Genomic DNA, 17,439 nt, shown 5'->3' on the forward strand with positions numbered 1-17,439 from the left:
ATGGCGCCGGAGGTGGTTACTCGGAAGGAGTACGGCCGCAAGGTGGACATCTGGTCGTTGGGCATCATGGCCATCGAGATGATCGAGGGCGAGCCACCCTACCTAACCGAGTCGCCGCTGCGCGCTCTGTGGCTGATCGCTACGAACGGTACGCCACAAATCAAGAACGAGCAGGACCTTTCCCCTGTGTTCCGCGACTTCTTGTACTTTGCGCTCAAGGTCGACCCGGAGAAGAGGGCTAGCGCGCACGATCTTTTGAGGGTATGTTCCACACATTTTTAGGGCCACTTCCTACCACTCCAAGGTATGCTAACCTCTGTACAGCACGAATTCATGAAGACATGCGTCGACCTCTCCACACTCGCACCCTTGGTCCGGGCCGCGAGGGAAGCCAGGGCACAGGAGAAGGCCCGCAAGGGGCATTGATAGGCTCTAGTTGTTAAGCTAGCCCTTCCCGCCTATTTTCGATCGAGGCGTCGGCGTATCAACCAGCAATGTTTATCTGGCTTTCTACCCTTCTGGTCTATGTTACCATGGGTGCATTGCATTTTTTTGGTCATCAAGCAAGGGATCTCGTGCTGCCCCATCAAAGCCTTTATTTTTCTTACCATTTTACTCAACTCTCAGGGCAGGCAGGCAGGCAGGCGGACAGGCAAGGCGGGCATTGTGCATCATTTTGCGATCTCTTTACTCTCTGAGCCCGATTTTCTGTTTTCTTCACCCAGGTTTTATCTCAGTTCTACATCAGACCTGACATCGAAATAAAACTGACCTCTGGTGGACGGTCTCTTTTTCTCTTTTTGCTTTTCCGCGTTTTTTGCTTTCATTGACCGGTCGATCTCCATCGGGAAAAGATGTGTGTGGGCTAATGAAGTTGTCAGGTTTTATTCTATTTTTCATTCTTTACTTCAGAGCATGATGCCAGTAGCAGCGAGCATATCATACCTGTCGACCATGGAGGGATCGGCCTCCATAAAACTACAAGCAGCCATAGCAAGAGGCTGACTGGTACTGCATGGTGTCGTTTAAAAGTTATTTTGCTCCCTTTCTCCCTTCTGTTACGTTCCCCACTGTTGGGGGATGGGAGCATCATGTTTGAGAGGGTTGGCACGGCGAGAATTAACTTGCTTTTTTTTGTCCCAGCTCTTCTTGCGTGTGTTGACGGCTAGACAAGGTTTGAGCCGGTTTATTGTTTGGTGTTTGAGTTATGGATGGATATGAAAGGATCGGTGCGGGATTTAAGAGGATCAGAGGTGGTGGGTTCTTTACGTACCAAGGTACCGATCACTTGAAAGAGGCTGAAGGAAATTAGTCACAATAAGTTTCTGAGGTTGTGCGAAGTCACTTTGATGAGCAACATGTGGGCAAGCTTTTGATGTGATTCTGTTTGGTTAAAAAAAACCAAAGTTCTATTTTGTGAGCTTGACTTGTTTTGAGCACAAGGTTTGTTGTCTTGGGCAACTTAGGAATTGAGAAAGAACGCGGGGAGGTGTGAGAAACGCGTCCCTTACGTGTAGAGCCCGTGTTATCAAACCACAGGCAAACAGAGTCAAAGTTGGAAGTTATGTAGGTGAGGAATCAATTCCGTGCCTCAATTTCATTAGAATATGTGAACCAGTTTTATGCTCCTCAACCATGACCGAAGGAAACGGTTTCTTCCGGAACCTCGCCGTACGCCGCCAACCCAGAAGCCAAGTGAAACCAAGCACCAGCCAGAAGATGAAAAACCCGAAGATAGTAAAAGGTCACGGCTGCCCAGCACCAACTACCCTTCTCTCGAGATCCATTAGATCGCTGTGTCCTTCCTCCCATGTGCGAAACCACCAAATCCATAAGCCGTCTATAGGGTATCCCGCAGAGCCATGCATTCCAATCCTTGTGTCCCGTATGTAACACTTAGTAAAGCGTGTAGCCACCGTCGATGATGACGTTGGAGCCGGTCATGAAGCCGGAGGCGTCAGAAGCCAGGAAGACGCAGAGACCGTTGAGGTCGTCCACGTTGCCGAGGCGGTCCTGGGGAGTGAGCGACTTCCAGATCTTCTTCTGGGCGTCCAGGGCAGGGACCTTGTTGAGGGCAGTGTCCATGTAGCCGGGCGAGATGCAGTTAACACGGATGCCGTGCTTGGCCCACTCAGCACCGAGCGACTTGCCGAGCTGAATGACACCCGCCTTGGAGGCGTTGTAGCACGACTGCTCCTGGGGGTAGTTGACGATGGAGCCAGACATGGAGGCGACCAGGATGATGGAGCCCGGCTTGCCAGCGGCCATCATGGCGCGACCGACAGACTGGGACATGAGGAAAGAACCAGTGAGGTTGATGTCGATCAGACGGCGGAACATAGCCGGGTCATAAGTCTCAGCCTTGATGTTGGAGTCGGCAATACCAGCCGAGTTGACGAGGACGTCGGGAGCACCATAAAGGTCGACAACGTTCTGGACAGCGGCGTCAATCGCGCTACCATCACGAACATCGACCTTGAAGAAGGAAACCGGGAGGCCAGTCTTCTGGTGCAGCTCAGCGGCAGACTCGTCACCGAGGTCTTGGTTCGCGTCGAAGATGGCGATAGCCTTGGCACCGGCCTCGGCGCAGGCACGAGCCATATGGTTGCCGAGACCACGAGCACCACTAATGATTGGTTAGTGACTTGTTCTTGGTTCTTTGTTTCGTGACTTCTTTGAGATGTCTTACCCAGTGATGATGATGACCTTGCCGTGAACGCTCATCTTTTGGAGGGTGCGGGGCATCTGCCTGTAGACCTTATCATGCAGCGGGTGGACAGCATCCTCCTCCTCGGCATTAACCTCGGGGGCAACGGCACCGTTCTTAACGGGAATGCTGAAGTGGTCGGAGTTGCTAGTGGCGACGCCCTTGTGGTCGGGGCTGTACACCGTGACAGGAACCTCGGTCTCCTTAATGACCTCGGATTTCATGTGGCGAGCCGAGACGGAAAAGGCAGCTCGCTGAGAGACCGAGAGCCCAGCACGGGCAAAGGCAGGCCGAGAGACGGCGGTGAGGCGGGGAGCCAGGCGAGCAGTGCGCGAAAAGGCCATTGTGATGTGGATTGTTGAGTTTAGATTTGTTTGAAGTGTTTGAACGGAGGTGATCAAATTTCAAAAGTCGGATCGACTTGTTGAAAGAGTGGTCTCAAAAGAGAATGGGTTGACGTGAGTGGCTGAGAATGGCGGGGTTGAGATAGGTCGCGGTTCTTTAGCGTGAGCCAAAAAAACAAACGACCAGTCGGGATGAAAAGGTGTGGCCGTTCCAAACTTGCACGATTGTGAAGTGCGGTGTTGGTAATTCTGGGGAGGTGCCAGAAAAAAAGGGAGGGAATTGCGTGTAAGTGGGCGGTGGGTTTCAGGGTACGTCAAAGGTACCAAGGCTCCTCAATAGCGACCTCAAAACTACACTGGAGAAGCAGAAACCTGACAGCAATGGGCGACCGTCAGGCTCTCGATATTTATAGGGAGTAGGCTGTTGTTTGGAAGGCGAATGTCGGAACTGATGTTCCTGGTCGTTTGAGGCGGCTAGCTCAGGTACTCAGGGGACCGGAAACAATGGCGGAGTTTGGATGAGGCAAAATGGCCGGCGGGGTCCAGAACGGTGGCGGTTTCGAGTCGAGATCGCTCTTTTTTGATGCAATGCAAGCCTGGGGCTGTGGATCTGCGGGTTCCACGCACACTGCTGCAGACTGCACTATCGGTTGGCAAATGCCGGCGGACACGGGCGGATACGATTATTTTAGTCGACGATTGAGTCGTGGGAACGAGAAACCAAGAAACGGCTGGCCCGAAAGCAAGGTCAGCGTGGGTTCCGCATGTTTCCAACACTCGAACTGCTGTCCACCATCCCAGTTTTGCGGGGAGCGGGAAGCCCGAAGTGGCATCTTCCATCTCCACAGCTCGATGGCGTCAAAAGTTCAGTCGAACCGCCGCACACCTTGCACGCCCAACCCGGACACCGTAGACTTCGACCAACAACAAACTAGGCTCATGGGTCCACATACCTTGAGGAGATTTCTCAGTGTTACTTTCTGTTGCTGTCTTCGTGTGTTGGGCTGAAATGCGATGACTTCGTCTGATGTTCAAGTTGTCTACACAGTTTGGACGCGCTCCAGCTGGCTCTGGTCTCGTATTTATATCTGGAAAGTCTTTTGCAAGATTACCCCTAAGGTAATCCGTCCGAACATCCCGACACATCAGGATCGGGCGGTGAGGTGTGTCTGTGGGACCAAGAGATTGAGAGGGAGTCACAAGACCAACCTCAATTTTCACCACCCACGCCGCAGGCGTGCGGTGTTCCAAAAGCTGGCGTGGCGGCCGCGGAAACCAGCCGGGCTTGCGCGCCTGTACTCCATCCTTGCCAAACGGGTAAATATCTGCTAGCTATAATCTGGCGTTTTTACATTGGTACTCCTCTTGCTTAACTCAACTGGGGAAGTGGAGCGCGACAATTGACATGGCGGTAGGGCGATCAGTCAATCTCCGCCTCGCGCTTTCAAGGGAGCTTGCATCTCCGAGAGAAACAGAGATTTCGTTGTGGGTTTTTTGTTTTGGTTGATCAGTAACATGACACCGGATCCCTGATCCGACCCTGTCGCGGGCCGTCATGGTTGAGTTTGCCCATGTTCGAGGTTCCAAAGGCAAAATCCATGCATGCAGACATGGCTGTCTCTCGGAGAATCCATGGTGTTCTGGCGGGGAGCTCTGGGTCGAACTCGAGTGACCGAGAGATGGATGTGCCAAGGTTAAGCGGGGTCCCCTGTCAGCCCATCCTGCCCCGCAGCCGGCGCATGGGGTTGCAGTGCAGAAGCCTCGCCCGTTAGCTTGGCGAAAGAAATCTGATAGATGCACCGCGTGGGGGGTCCAGAATCTCGCAATTCCCATCCTTCCCTCTCACCGGTGCCTTCTCTCTGTAACACCGACCAACGGGAACGCTCTCTTTGCTGTTTCCCCCCATCGAGACCATCGGAGCGGTGAGCTTCTGTATGTGCTGTCCGAATCCCCTGCATACACTTGAGACGCGTCTCTTTCGACAATTGCATTAGTGGCAAAGGCAGGTGGCATTCCCGAAGGCGGCCGCGGCTCGTCCTGCGGCTCACCGAGCTCCCCTCAACACGTCGCATCCATTCTACTGTACAATGGTGTTGGAGGTACGAAGTACTTCGTAGCTAGGTGTTTCGTGTTCAGCGGTTCAGCGACGCGACGACTTGGCCTGCCGTGACGGGTTGAGGTTAGATTCTGTGCATACCCCCTCCCTTAACTTTCAATCATCCATGACACAGATTGAATGTTACAACCGCGATGGACTGGATTGGGGAACCGGGCAAGTCACCGACCACCGAGTCACGCCCAAGAACGAAACACTAACAATTTCTGACAACGAAGTATGCCAATGCCAATGCCAATGCCAATTGCAGCACAGAGATCTCACCAGCGATAAACCAGCCATTGGGTTTGATGCGTTCCCCCACAACATGTCGGTCTCATGGGTTGGCTCCCTGGTCGGTACGTACCTCGAGGTATCCAGGTCTCCCTGCACGTCAGCGGCAGGAAGAAAAAGTTTGGTGGTCATGTGGCCACCTGGACAGCCTGGTTCCCGAATCCCGGGCGCAGTTGACTGTCGGAAATCAGGGGCAGTGCCAGGGAGCTCTGGAACAGTCTCCATATATGCAAGACCAGGGTGGCAAGCTTCGACCGCGGGACTTGTCCGGCACCCATGCGCGCGACTGCAACCCATGGGAGCATCCTGCATCTGTATCAAAATCCCCAATCGCTTCGGACAAGACGCCGATCCCTTTGCCGCTCATCGGAGCAACACCGCAAAGTCACAAATGGTGGCGAAGAACACCAACAGTGACTTCGGAGAGGACAGATAGCCGCTCTCCATGCTGTCCAACCACCTTGTCAAAGTTGCCAACGACGCGAGACGGCGTCGGACACCCCGCTCCTCCCACGCAACTCTTGGTCACCTGCTCCACCAATCCTCCTATCTTGAGGGTTTTGTTTGACTCGTTTCAACTGGAAATTTCTATTCCCTCCACCGCTCTGAATGGATCAGCATTGAGCCGGAGATAGTATCCTTGACGAAAGTCCACCCCAACCCACTTCAATGTCGAACAATTCATCAACTCCCAGACCGGCGATGGGGGACATCCCCAATCCCTTCCCCCCACGGAGCCGCTCCTCGCTCCCGTTCCCTCATCCCGTGTCGCCCCGTGTCAACCCGTGTTCCAGTATGTCGGCTGGCTGACCCACTCTCCTTCGACACGAGTGGGTCGTAGATGTTCGGAACCAGAGCATCTTCACATCCCCCGGCGGATGAGAACCAGGCCTGACACAGGAAGTTGGGAAAATAGGGGGGATGGACTCCCCCACTCGGACAGCTCACCTTTGCCCTCCTAAACTCCTGGAACTCTTCATTTCTATTGTGGCATATTCGACCTCGTCAAGAATAGTTTGAGGGCGCGCAAGCAGCGGATCATCCGATGATCTCGACCCCAAACACAAAAAATGCCAAGGAACGGGCCACAGATCCAAGCGAGCCGCCACACCTTGTCCCAGCCCGCCGGTAACACCAATCGTGAGGCCCTGCTCCCCAGATCTCACGATGGCCTCAAATTTCGCCACCCGGGATCGACCGCACAAAAACCACCCCCTGGCCCCCAGCGAAAAGCTTGGACCACAGCATAATGTTTCCGCTTGCGCTTGTGCCCGCAGCATGCAGCCCTACGCGAGGTGCCGCAAATTTCCCACTTCACGATGTTTCTTGTTTCCCTCCCGTCCCGCTTTCCGCCACGCGTCATCGGCCATGGGTGGCCCCCGCTGCTACGCCAGCCAGGCCAGCCCAGGCCAGTCCGCTCGACGTTAGATTGTCGGGTTCGGCCGGTTCGCCCCGATCAATTGCTCGGGTTCGGGAATTGGATCGAGCCCCAGACAGAATAACGGTCAATGGGGTCGTCCTCCGGGGTAGGTATCGTGACGTGACCCGTAAACCCCAAAATGCTGCCCTGTCCCCTGTCGTGTGGTGTAGAGTTCCAGAAAACGGATTTCCGATCGATTGTGCCCCGTGTGTTTGTCTTTCCCGACATCCACACACAAAAAGTTGCCCAGGACTTGCGCAGCCCGACAAAACATTGTTACCGACCCATAACTAGCTGCTGGCCAACACTTAGTCATGAACGAACCACAATTTGGAACAATGATCATCAATTCCATACAAAGCGTACCATACAGAGCGTACTTTGCCCCCCTCCCTCCCCGCCGATCCCGATAAACTCCAGGCAAAGGAAGGGTATTACTTGTACATACATACCAATGAAACAGGACCGACACAGCGGTCATAGATCCGCGCCCGCTTTCCTTTCTTCCCTTTCCTTGCCGCACCAATTGCTCCCTCTGGAAAAGGGCTGCCCAAAAAGTGTACCGCGGTACCCACCATAACTCCCATCCTCCTCCACCAAGCACCCACACATCACGCCACACACATCTCCTCCCACCTCCCGCCCACCCCGTCGCAGCTCATCCATCAGCAGACATCAACCGCAGAGTGCTCCACTTCAAAAGACCAAGGGAAGATTGCGAGAGCGGCAGTTGCCAATCTAATCATGAAAAGCGAACCCAACCCGCTCCTTCTCCAGCAGCTGGAACAAGCTGGTCACATACGGCGCCAGCACACGGTTCTCCGTGAAGACCTCCCACAAGCGGGGCATGACCGGCCGGAACAGGCGCTCATTCCAGCCACCATCCTCACCGCCCGGACCCTCACCACCACCACCACCACCACCACCACCATTACCACTACCACCATCCGCCCCCGCCTCCTTCACCTTCTTCACCAACTGCTCCTCCGCCACCGTCTTGACCACATTCCGCGCAATGTTGCGCAGGATGAGCGCCGCCGACAGCGGGATGCCGGCGGCCTGGGGCGGGGCGTTGGCGTTGCGCTCGTCGCGCACCGACGCCGTGTCCTCGTAGGTCAGCGTGATGGTCTTTTGGGGGCGCACCACGCGCGCCCGGCTGCTATTGCCGCCGCCGCCGCTGGCAGAGGAAGTGGAGCCGCGTTTGGAGGGGGATCCGTTGACGCTGGCGCCGCTGCCGCTGCCGCTTCCGTGGGAGCTGGATGGGAGCTCGGCTTGTTGTTGCTGTGCGGCGGCGGCGGCGCGGTCGGCTTCTTCGGCTTTGAGGTGGGTTTTGAGGTGGGCCATGAACTGGGTGAGGTGGAGTTGGGTTGGCTTGTGGTATTTGGTGCAGCCGTCCCAGGTGCAGAGGTAGGTCGCTTCGCGGTTTTGGTATTTGCCGTCTTCTCCGGGGGTTTCGTTGAGGTGGTCGGTGAGGATATGCTCCCACATCTTTTCGGTGCTGATGTTCCAGGTTCCGCACTTGATGTGCTGGCCCGGCGCGCGCTGCCATTGGCATTGGAAGTAGCCACGGCCGTCGGTGGTCACGGGGAAGACCCGGGGGCGGATGCCACGCATAATGAACTTCTGCGACTCCCCGTTGGCCTCGCGAATAACCTGCGCGCCGGCGTTCGAATATACCGTGCTGATGTGTCTAATGAACTCGGGCGCATTGATCATGGTACGGCCCATCCTCTTAATAGATTCGAGGAATGACGCATTGTACGCTTGCCAGATGGCAATTTGCGTGATTTGGGCTTCCGGATCCTCCTCGAAGAAGCAGCGAAGCCACGCAAAGCAGCGCTCGGGCTCTTCCATGGCGAGAAGCCGCTCTTGCAGGTCTCTAGGAATCGGGACGACCTGCTCCGCGGCGGGCTCGTAGACAAGGCGCGCCTCGCTGACGACAATATCTCGTTGGTAGCGCTTGGCGCCGTGCGAAAGCAGCCGGACAAGGTGTACCACAAGGTGCTCGACCTTAGTCCCCTCCAGCATCACGTCCAGGTTAGGGACAACGGCCGTGTACTGATACAAAAAGTCCAGACAGGCATCCACAAGCTCGTCGTCGTTGAGCATCAGCCAGTCCATAAGGCATTGTAGGGTAGTAGCCGGGACGTCCCCTAGTTTATTTGTCTCGGTTGGGTGGTTCATGGCGATGCGGCTAATAGCGCGGAGCGCGGTGAGAATGATGCCGCGATCCGACGACCGAAGTTGCATGAGGAGTGTTTGATAAAGCGGGTCCTCGGAGTCGAGGATGAGATAAGGGGTAATTTGTTCCGCAATGTCGAGAGCGGAATGCTTGAGTTCCACGGCCACGTCCATCGCCGGGAGATGGAGCAGGATACAAAGAAGATCCTTCACAGGCGGGTAGTCGGCGATAAACCAGGCGTTCTCGGGCAACATGACCATGTTTCGGATGGTCAAGACAGCCTCAGTGACCAGCATCAGTTGGTCTGTGAATTCGGCTGGTTGAAAATTGTCTTGCACGTCCTTGGGCTTGAGCTGAGCAATCCTCTCGAGGATGTCGGCTGTGCCATTAAGACCGTCAAGCTCACCGATCTCGCCGTCGTCAAAATCGGGGTCGTTGGAAATGGCCCACTCGACTTCATAGAACATGTTCCCGACGCCAAGGGCAAATTCAGTCAAGCCTTCTGCTAGCCCACTGAACTGCGAGAATTTGTACTTATCACCACGCTCGTATGATATCTTGACGAGATGATTCAGCCCAAAGGCCTGCTCTGCTTGGATGCTGGAACGAAGGGCCAAGAGGCACCTTTCGTAAATGTTTGGCCCATCGAGAGTCCCTATTTTAGGTTAGAACGACTAGATACAAAGAGTAGCAGTACATAGTTCCGGATGACTGACCCGGAGGGATAGACGCCCGAACGAGAGCCCCTGGGTTGGGCGTGGGGACCGTCGGCTGCCGCAAGAGCCGCTGTTTCCTTGCGAACAAGTCGGGGTTGCTCGCGGGGGTGTCGACAATACGCAGCGGCACCTGGGTCGAGGGCTGCGGTTGGTAGCTTTGCACGAGCGGGTTGCTCATGTCGGGCCCCGGAGGATTGTAAACGACAGAGGGCGCGCCGCGGCCCGGGTGGGAGGGGTTCTGATGCATCGCGATCGGAGCGCCGCCGTGGGATTGCGAATTTTGGTGGGGTTGAGATTGGGGTTGCGTAGTTGCGCCAGACGCGCCAGATTGCTGGCCCGAAGCGTGCCGGGTCTGCCGCGATGAGTTGGTGTCGGGGTGGAATATGACCCTCGGGGCTGGTGCTTCTCTCAGGCCACGCGAGGCCCGGCCGGAGGCGGGGGTTTCTTCGGCGCGCCGTTCCCTACTCGGGGTGCCATCTTCAGTCGACCCTTCTCTATCTGTCTTCGCTCGAGCCTGGAATGTCTCCAGTGTGCGAGTGAGCAGAGACCCTCCCTTGGCTGTAGTAAACTCGAGGATCTCAGGCGGGGGGGGCTCCTTGTTGTGGACGGTTTTGATTTCATATGCGGCCAGGTTCTTGTAAAAGATTTGTTTCAGAGTATAGGCATCTGCTGGGGCATTATGCCGCATCAGACCCAGGCCCTCGCACATTTTCCGCCACATGAGCTTCTCGTCGGACACCTTGTCGTAACCGCCATGCTCGATGATGTAGTTGAAGAGCTTGAGTAGGTCGACTGTGAAGTTGCCCATCTTCGGCTCCGGGTCAAAATTCGTCCCGCGCTTCTCATGGAAGACGCGCAATTCTTCGATGAACTTCTCATACTCCGGGGTTCGATCGACCGAGTGCTCGACTGTCGCCTTGGTGGGTGCCATTTTGGCGCATTGAGCGCAGCACGGCGCTGGGGATGTTTTGGCTAAACCGTGAAACCAAGAATGCAGAAAGATGGCGTGAGGCCGGGTTCGCGGTGTTTCCTCGCAAGACGCGCCGGGATGAAATGGACCGAGGGTGCACCGGTTGCGAATTGGCGATGCGACGCGAAACTGCGATTGGCGTTTGCGGGAGGTTTTTGGCTCCGATCTGCTGGCGAGTGTTAAGCTTGTGGGCCTTGCAGCCTAGCGTGGTGCACGGACCACTTTCGTGAGCGATGGGGAACCTGGGCTTGACCAACCTCCATGTCAACCCAGCAACCCCCTAGACGGCTCCCTTGTTAAGTTTTTAAGCTGTGATGAGCATTCCTTGCACCTCATACCAAAGTTTAGTTTATTGAAGGGCAACATAGGGCTTGACACCAATTTTGATGACCTTACTACTTTAGACACCATATATTGAGGCTCCAAGGCTGAATATCCAACAACCAGCTCAATACTCTACTCTTCTCCAAGAACCGGGTCTGTGAGCGAGTCTAGTTTTCTCTTTGAAGTGACATAGGTAACTCGATGATCGAATCACACAATCAAAAGTTTTCGTTTCTCTGGCTGCAAATATTATGGTTGCAATACAAGGATGGGTATTAGGGAGGTGGTTCTGGGCGGTTCCTTCCCAAAACACGAATATTGGTCACTTTGGCACTTGCACTTGTGACCATGCTTGACATTCTTGTTATTCTTGTTTTACCTATGATCATTAGCAATTTAACGCCCAACAACCTGATCAAGTCGTCCCCACTGCGCGTCGGTGGCCGGGAAAGTCTGTGACAATGCCCCTCCCCCGGTCACAGAACACCTCAACTACGCGGCGACCAATCCTGAGGTTCGACTTGACAAGCATCAGCATTGATGGAAAACCAAACGCATACAAGAAGCCACAGCTAGTACTCAAGCCGCAGCTCGAGCTTGCCCCCCGCAAGCCCTACACTGGATCACGGCCACGGGTGCCGGTTTGGCGTTACTTTTTGATGGTACATGTGAAAGACAAAGCCGATGAACTAGTTCGTTGCCAGTTTTGCCAGTTTTGTTTCGGGACCTAGGAATATGCTGAAACCACCCGATAGGTGAAGCTGGATCTGGACGCATTCAAACCGTCTCCAGCGGATGGGGATGCAGCTGTTCACTATTCCATCGCTTGTTGTTTCTCAAAACACTCCCTTCTCTTCCGGTACCCAAAAAACAAAGAGAATGTGAGTACGGTTATCTATTGAAACCTTAGAGGGACCACCACCAGCTCATCCGGCATGTTAGGTGTCCGCAACGCTTGGTATCATTGTACAAAACGCCGCGGATTTTGAGACGATCCTACAAGAACTTAACAATCTAGGTATCCGCATGGAAAAAGAGGAAGGTAGCCAAGGGCATGGGTTAATGTCTGGGCCAGCTATCTTCGGATCATGGGCACCGCTGGGCCAGACCCTGGGACCAATATACGGACAATCCGGCCACCTAGGAACGTTTGAGAGCACAGGTCCTCGTTTGACTACCAGGACAACCTCACAAACCCAATATCCATCGTATCCGGAAAGACATCTCTATGGGTACCTTCAACGACCTCCTAGCCAGCCATCAGGGCCGCCCGCAGACCTCCAAACGGGCCCGCGCCCTTGGTCACCGGCGTCTGTACCATCCCGGCCTGCGACAACACTCGGTGTACCTGGAATTCTGGGCGAGGGCATCTACAAACTCAGCAAGGTTGGGCCTGCTTTTGCCAGCGGGCCGAGGGGAAGACGGACTACCACACCCCTCGAGCGCCACGGCCATGGGATGTACACAGTCTCTAAGCACTTTGACAAGACTCTCAGCAAAGCGGATATTCTCCATGCAACAAGGGGAAGGTATTTGGGGCGAGGATTGTCTTCGAGCTTTCCAGACGAGTTGTCCCCGTACCAGGCCCGATCACCCAGTCTGGGTGACCCGAGGACCGAAGATCAGGGTAAACCCAGTCAGGCAGAACAAATGTGGCAAAGTCCGGGTAGGATGTCGAGTGTTCTAAACCGTGTTCCGGTCAATGCCCAACACCGGCCAGGACCCAGACGACTACGAACGACGGATCACGCTCTAGGCACAAACCCGTCTACCAGTTTCAACGGCAACCAAGAAAGCCCCCTTCTCTTCAATGTCACTGAGGAGAAAACCAGACATTGGTATTCTCAACCAGAGCCGTCATCGAAAGGTACTGGCGATTCCTTCCTCTTCAGTTCAAGTCCGACACTTTTCGAGCGACCAACCGAGGGTGAAACAAAAGATGACTGGCTCATACGGTGCTCGCAGATTCAGCATCAAGGGCTGTGTGAAGCAAGTAAGATATGGAACGAATTCATGGACAGAGCCAAGAAGGAAGTGGCAGCAGCGGAACCATCAAGGGATTTGTCGGATGTGTTGTCGAAATTTGAAGACGAATTTACACGGCGCTGGGAAGAAGTTGTGGCTGCTACGGCGCAAAATATGAGACGCATCTGAGAATCGAGGTAGAAACCATGTTGCTTGGTATCAGCTATGCTTGCGTTTCTCATGATAAAACCGGCATCGAGGTTTATGTTGTGTAAACCCAGCAGAGTTGAATCGTAATGGCGCCCTGGCATCTTCAACGTACCCTTGGACCCCTCCATTTCCTGTTACTCCGCAAAGTAGCGCCAACAACTCTCAACCCGCCCATCAGCACCCACAAGTGCAATCCTTTCTCACCCACCCCCTCCCAAGCTCCTACACTTTACTTTCCCCCTTCCCCTCCGCCCCCGCCTCCTTACCAGCACCACCACCCTCCTCCCCCTCCTCCCTAAACGTCAACGACACACTATTCACACAATGCCGCTCGTCCGTCGGCGTGTCATACCCCTCGCCCTTGAAGACATGCCCGAGGTGGCCCCCGCAGTTGGCGCACACGATCTCGGTGCGCACCATGCCCAGCGAGCGGTCCTCGTGTCGCACCACCGCGCCCGGCACGCTGTCGAAGTAGGCCGGCCACCCGCACCCAGACGCGAACTTGTGCCGCGCCTCGTACAGCGCAGCCCCACACCCCGCGCACCCGTAGGTTCCGCTGCTGGGCGCGTGCTGGTCGTAGATGCCGGTGGAGGGGCGCTCGGTGCCTTTTTCGCGGAGGATGCGGAATTGTTCTGTTTTTTTTTGTTAATGGGGGTTTAGGTGGTTGCTGGGGTTGGGTGCTGTTGGTGTTGTTGTGGGGGTGTTGTGTGAAATGGGGTGCTGGGTAAAAGTTATTTGCTTACCTGGACTCAAGACGGCGCGCCACTCCTCCGGAGTTCGCTGGTCTGGGTATGATGTCATGGTGTTTTTGGAGGATGGGGCCGAGGTTCCGAATAGAGCGCTGAAAAAGGGAATCGTCATGGATTTTAGAGGAATGGTGTTTCTAAGCCGGGGAGTAGTAGCCCGGAAGATAGGGGGTCGAATTGGGTTGGAGAAGGTGAGCAGGATACGGAAGAATCGCGAGCGCATGGAGGGTGAGCTGTGGGTGAGGGAGGGTGCGGAGAAGTTGGGGTTTATATGTTCTGGTTAAGATGGAATCTAGTTGAGGCAATGCATCAAATAGAGCGGAACGAGAAGTGACAAATCATGGGTATTGCGGCTAGTGAGGCGGGGGGTGGATTGAGGAATTGGAGGTTTGGAATCAATGTCCTTAATGCGGTCACAGAGAGTGGCGGAGTTGAGCATACCCGCTAGAATTCTTGCCCAAGGTTTCGATTCGAGTCAACAGCAGCAATTTAATGCCCCGCCATTTGATGGTATTTGACGCTCAGTATCGTGACTGGAATAACAGTATCCACAAAGTACTTCATACTTCTCACACATTTACAATATGTTACATCACACATTCGAGACCTCCGTTGCCTCAGTTCAAGCACGTATATTGAGAACTCTTCCCAAGTACGAAAATGGAGTGCCCAAAAGTTGATTACCTCCTGCCGCCTGATTCCTCAGACTAAAAGCCATCTGTTTCTGCTTCATTGGAGCGGGCTGCACTTACATATACTACTATTCGAGTTATGCACCAAGCACATCTATTTAACTGGGGCTCTGGCTCGGTTAGACAATTCCCCACCGCCACCCCGTTTCGAGTTGCGCTGTTCCGCATCTTTATCTGTGAACCCAACCTCCGTTAACTTCTATTGTCCTGAACTCGAAATCGAGTCCCGAGTACCGCCAGCCTTCCGTCCCATCCATATAGCAACCCACAACACCACCACCAGTCAATCACAAATTCCTCATGTCTCGACGGCCCCCGAATCCCGCTGCGGAGCGGGCAGCGCAAAACCAGGCGACGATCAAGAACCTCCTGAAACTAGAGCCTAACAAAGTTTGCGCCGACTGCAAGCGTAATAAACGTAGGTTTCTCATACGGCACCCCGAGAAGCACACTGACAATCTCCGTACTAGACCCGAGATGGGCGAGTTGGAACCTAGGCGTGTTCGTGTGCATCCGTTGCTCGGGCATTCACCGCGGAATGGGCACTCACATCAGCCGAGTCAAGTCGGTCGACCTAGACGCATGGACCGACGAGCAACTACAGAGCATCCTTAACTGGGGAAATGCGCGCGCAAACAAGTACTGGGAGGCGAAGCTGGCGGCCAACCATGTCCCCTCCGAAGCCAAGATCGAGAACTTTATCCGCACCAAGTACGAGCTGAAGAGATGGGCGATGGAAGGACCGATCCCAGACCCCGCGACACTCGACGCAGATGGCGATGACGACGTACCACTGAGCGTTGTTAAGGAGAAGCAAAACGTGGAACGCCGGGAATCCGTCCGCAAAGCATCCGTCGGCCGGTCAGCAGCCCCTCAAGCCGATCTTATCGGAGGGGAACAGATTTCGGCCCCTGTACCACCGCCGCTGAGGGCCAGTAGTACTGGGCCGACGGCCATGCAAGTGCCTCCAAAATCCGGGCCCGCCCCGCCCAAGGCGACTAGTACAAAGGACTCACTGCTCGGGCTCGATTTCTTGGGTGGGCAGGCAGCCGCGCCGCCGCGGCCAGCCAGCACCACCGGCACACCTAGCAGCGGCCACTCACGTCCGGATCTTAAACAATCTATCCTCTCCCTTTACGCGACCGCCCCGCGGCCCCAACCCCAGCAACCTGCGCAACATGTCTCCCATGCTTCGTCGGGCTCGTTGAGCGGAATATCCTCCCCTACCGGCATGAGCCAGGTGCAGAACCCAGCGGGCGGGCTCCATGACGCCTTTAGCAGTCTAAGCTTTACTAGCGCGCCGTCTCCCAAACCAGCCCAAAACGATGCCTTCTCCGGCCTCGGGTCCTTCGGATCCCCCCGCCCTGCTCCTCAATCGAGTGGCTCCGCCTTCTCGGCGCTCAGTGGCGGCAGTTTTTTCGACTCCAAGCCGGCGGCCGCTTCGCACCAGCCGAAACAGTCAGCTGCTAGCACTTCGGGCTGGGGTTCCGTTGCTTCGCCTGCGGCAGCGCCTAAACCCTCACCAGCGCCGGCTTCCTCTGCACTAGGTGACTTATTTGACTTCTCGGCATCTTCCCCGCCCGCACCAGTCGCCCAGCCTGCGCTCGCCCCGACTACGACGACAACCGCTTCCTCAGTCTTCAACCTGTCCGCCGCACCGCCGAAGCCTAGCCCTCCCGCCACGACATCTACTACGACTTCAAACCCCCTCGGCTCTCTGGACGGAGGCGGCTGGGGGGGTTCGGACGTTTGGGGCGGCAATGCGTGGGCTTCAGTTGAAGCACCCAAGGCTTCTCCAGAGCCGGCAAAGCCGTCTGTAGCTGCGGCATCAAGCGACATGGGATGGGCGTCGCTGGCTAGCCAGCCTATCGTTCCTGGTTCATCGGGAGGGTTTGCGCCCAAGGTGGCGGCAGACGAAGAATTCGGTGGGTGGACTAGCAGCACAACGTCAACTACAAACAATAAACCGGCGGCCGGGTTTGGAGGAGGCGAGGATCTGTTTTCGAATGTGTGGAAGTGAGACCCCATGGTGCTCGTGATAGGGGTGAGGTAGTGGTATTCGAACAAAAGGGTTTCTTGCCCGATTGTTTTGGCCCTCATGTACATGAAGCGCATAGCGAGGACGAAGGAAAACGGGAGGCCGGCTTGAATTGCGTTGCGGAAGACTGGCTTCATGAGCTAGAATACCTAATTTATGGCGTACCATGAAATGTAGATATCGTATTATTCAATGCCATCGAGCGAATCCAGACGATGACAACTCACGCCCAACGCCCTGCTATGCCCAGGTCCGGAACCGGACCAAATCATAATACATGTCCAAATACATCTTCGCGCACCGCGCTGCGCTGCGCAACTGGCCGATCCAGCCCCTCGACGTTTGTTAACACATCAACCCCCACCTATCACCCCTTCGCTACGCTACCTCGTGTGAAGCCAGAAAAAAGCCAAACGACAGTTCAAACGCCCGCCTAGAAAAACAGCCTCCACATATAATACAATACCAACACCACACCGATAATGATCCCCGACAGTTTGAACACCGCCACCTTATTCCCCGACGCCGCCATACGTCCCAGCCGGCTCGCGGAGCCCTTGAGCTGTGTCGTCATGGACGAGAATGTCTCGGTCTATGCGCCACGTTAGCCACTGTTTCTTTCTCTCTTTCTTGCGCCCTTTTCCTTTTTATTTAGGTGGTGGCAGTGAAGGGGGTGGGTGCGGGGGGGGGGGAACACCAGTGTATTACATTACCTGCCCTCGAAACCACAGATACC

General features: G+C 55.2%; 7 protein-coding genes across 7 annotated transcripts in view; 3 read left to right on the plus strand and 4 right to left on the minus strand.

Moving 5' to 3' along the window:
* On the plus strand, window positions 1-1,169 carry CHGG_09195 (uncharacterized protein; the record flags this gene model as incomplete). Its single annotated transcript, XM_001227121.1, has 3 exons — window positions 1-219; window positions 283-304; window positions 1,144-1,169. 3 exons carry the CDS (start codon window positions 1-3, stop codon window positions 1,167-1,169), a joined length of 267 nt encoding a protein of 88 aa, XP_001227122.1.
* Window positions 1,170-1,896: 727 nt separating this feature from the next.
* On the minus strand, window positions 1,897-3,051 carry CHGG_09196 (uncharacterized protein; the record flags this gene model as incomplete). Its single annotated transcript, XM_001227122.1, has 2 exons — window positions 1,897-2,626; window positions 2,690-3,051. 2 exons carry the CDS (start codon window positions 3,049-3,051, stop codon window positions 1,897-1,899), a joined length of 1,092 nt encoding a protein of 363 aa, XP_001227123.1.
* Window positions 3,052-7,598: 4,547 nt separating this feature from the next.
* Window positions 7,599-10,689, minus strand: CHGG_09197 (uncharacterized protein; the record flags this gene model as incomplete). The annotated part of the gene is made up of 2 exons (XM_001227123.1): window positions 7,599-9,697; window positions 9,759-10,689. The coding sequence occupies 2 exons, from the start codon at window positions 10,687-10,689 to the stop codon at window positions 7,599-7,601; spliced, it is 3,030 nt and encodes a 1,009-aa protein (XP_001227124.1).
* Window positions 10,690-12,078: 1,389 nt separating this feature from the next.
* Window positions 12,079-13,139, plus strand: CHGG_09198 (uncharacterized protein; the record flags this gene model as incomplete). Its single annotated transcript, XM_001227124.1, has 2 exons — window positions 12,079-12,864; window positions 13,074-13,139. The coding sequence occupies 2 exons, from the start codon at window positions 12,079-12,081 to the stop codon at window positions 13,137-13,139; spliced, it is 852 nt and encodes a 283-aa protein (XP_001227125.1).
* Window positions 13,140-13,449: 310 nt separating this feature from the next.
* Window positions 13,450-14,028, minus strand: CHGG_09199 (uncharacterized protein; the record flags this gene model as incomplete). Its single annotated transcript, XM_001227125.1, has 3 exons — window positions 13,450-13,522; window positions 13,580-13,859; window positions 13,971-14,028. The coding sequence occupies 3 exons, from the start codon at window positions 14,026-14,028 to the stop codon at window positions 13,450-13,452; spliced, it is 411 nt and encodes a 136-aa protein (XP_001227126.1).
* A 937-nt stretch (window positions 14,029-14,965) lies between these two features.
* On the plus strand, window positions 14,966-16,685 carry CHGG_09200 (uncharacterized protein; the record flags this gene model as incomplete). Its single annotated transcript, XM_001227126.1, has 2 exons — window positions 14,966-15,083; window positions 15,244-16,685. 2 exons carry the CDS (start codon window positions 14,966-14,968, stop codon window positions 16,683-16,685), a joined length of 1,560 nt encoding a protein of 519 aa, XP_001227127.1.
* Window positions 16,686-17,215: 530 nt separating this feature from the next.
* CHGG_09201 (uncharacterized protein) overlaps window positions 17,216-17,439 on the minus strand; it is a gene marked incomplete at both ends in the record, with an annotated part of 439 nt that continues 215 nt past the window's right edge. Inside the window, one exon of the mRNA XM_001227127.1 lies at window positions 17,216-17,295. Coding sequence (XP_001227128.1) covers window positions 17,216-17,295 — 80 coding nt within the window. The remainder of the gene's footprint in view (window positions 17,296-17,439) is intronic.

This window comes from Chaetomium globosum, genomic scaffold, assembly GCF_000143365.1.
Source record: "Chaetomium globosum CBS 148.51 scaffold_6 genomic scaffold, whole genome shotgun sequence".
Lineage (NCBI taxonomy): Eukaryota > Fungi > Ascomycota > Sordariomycetes > Sordariales > Chaetomiaceae > Chaetomium > Chaetomium globosum.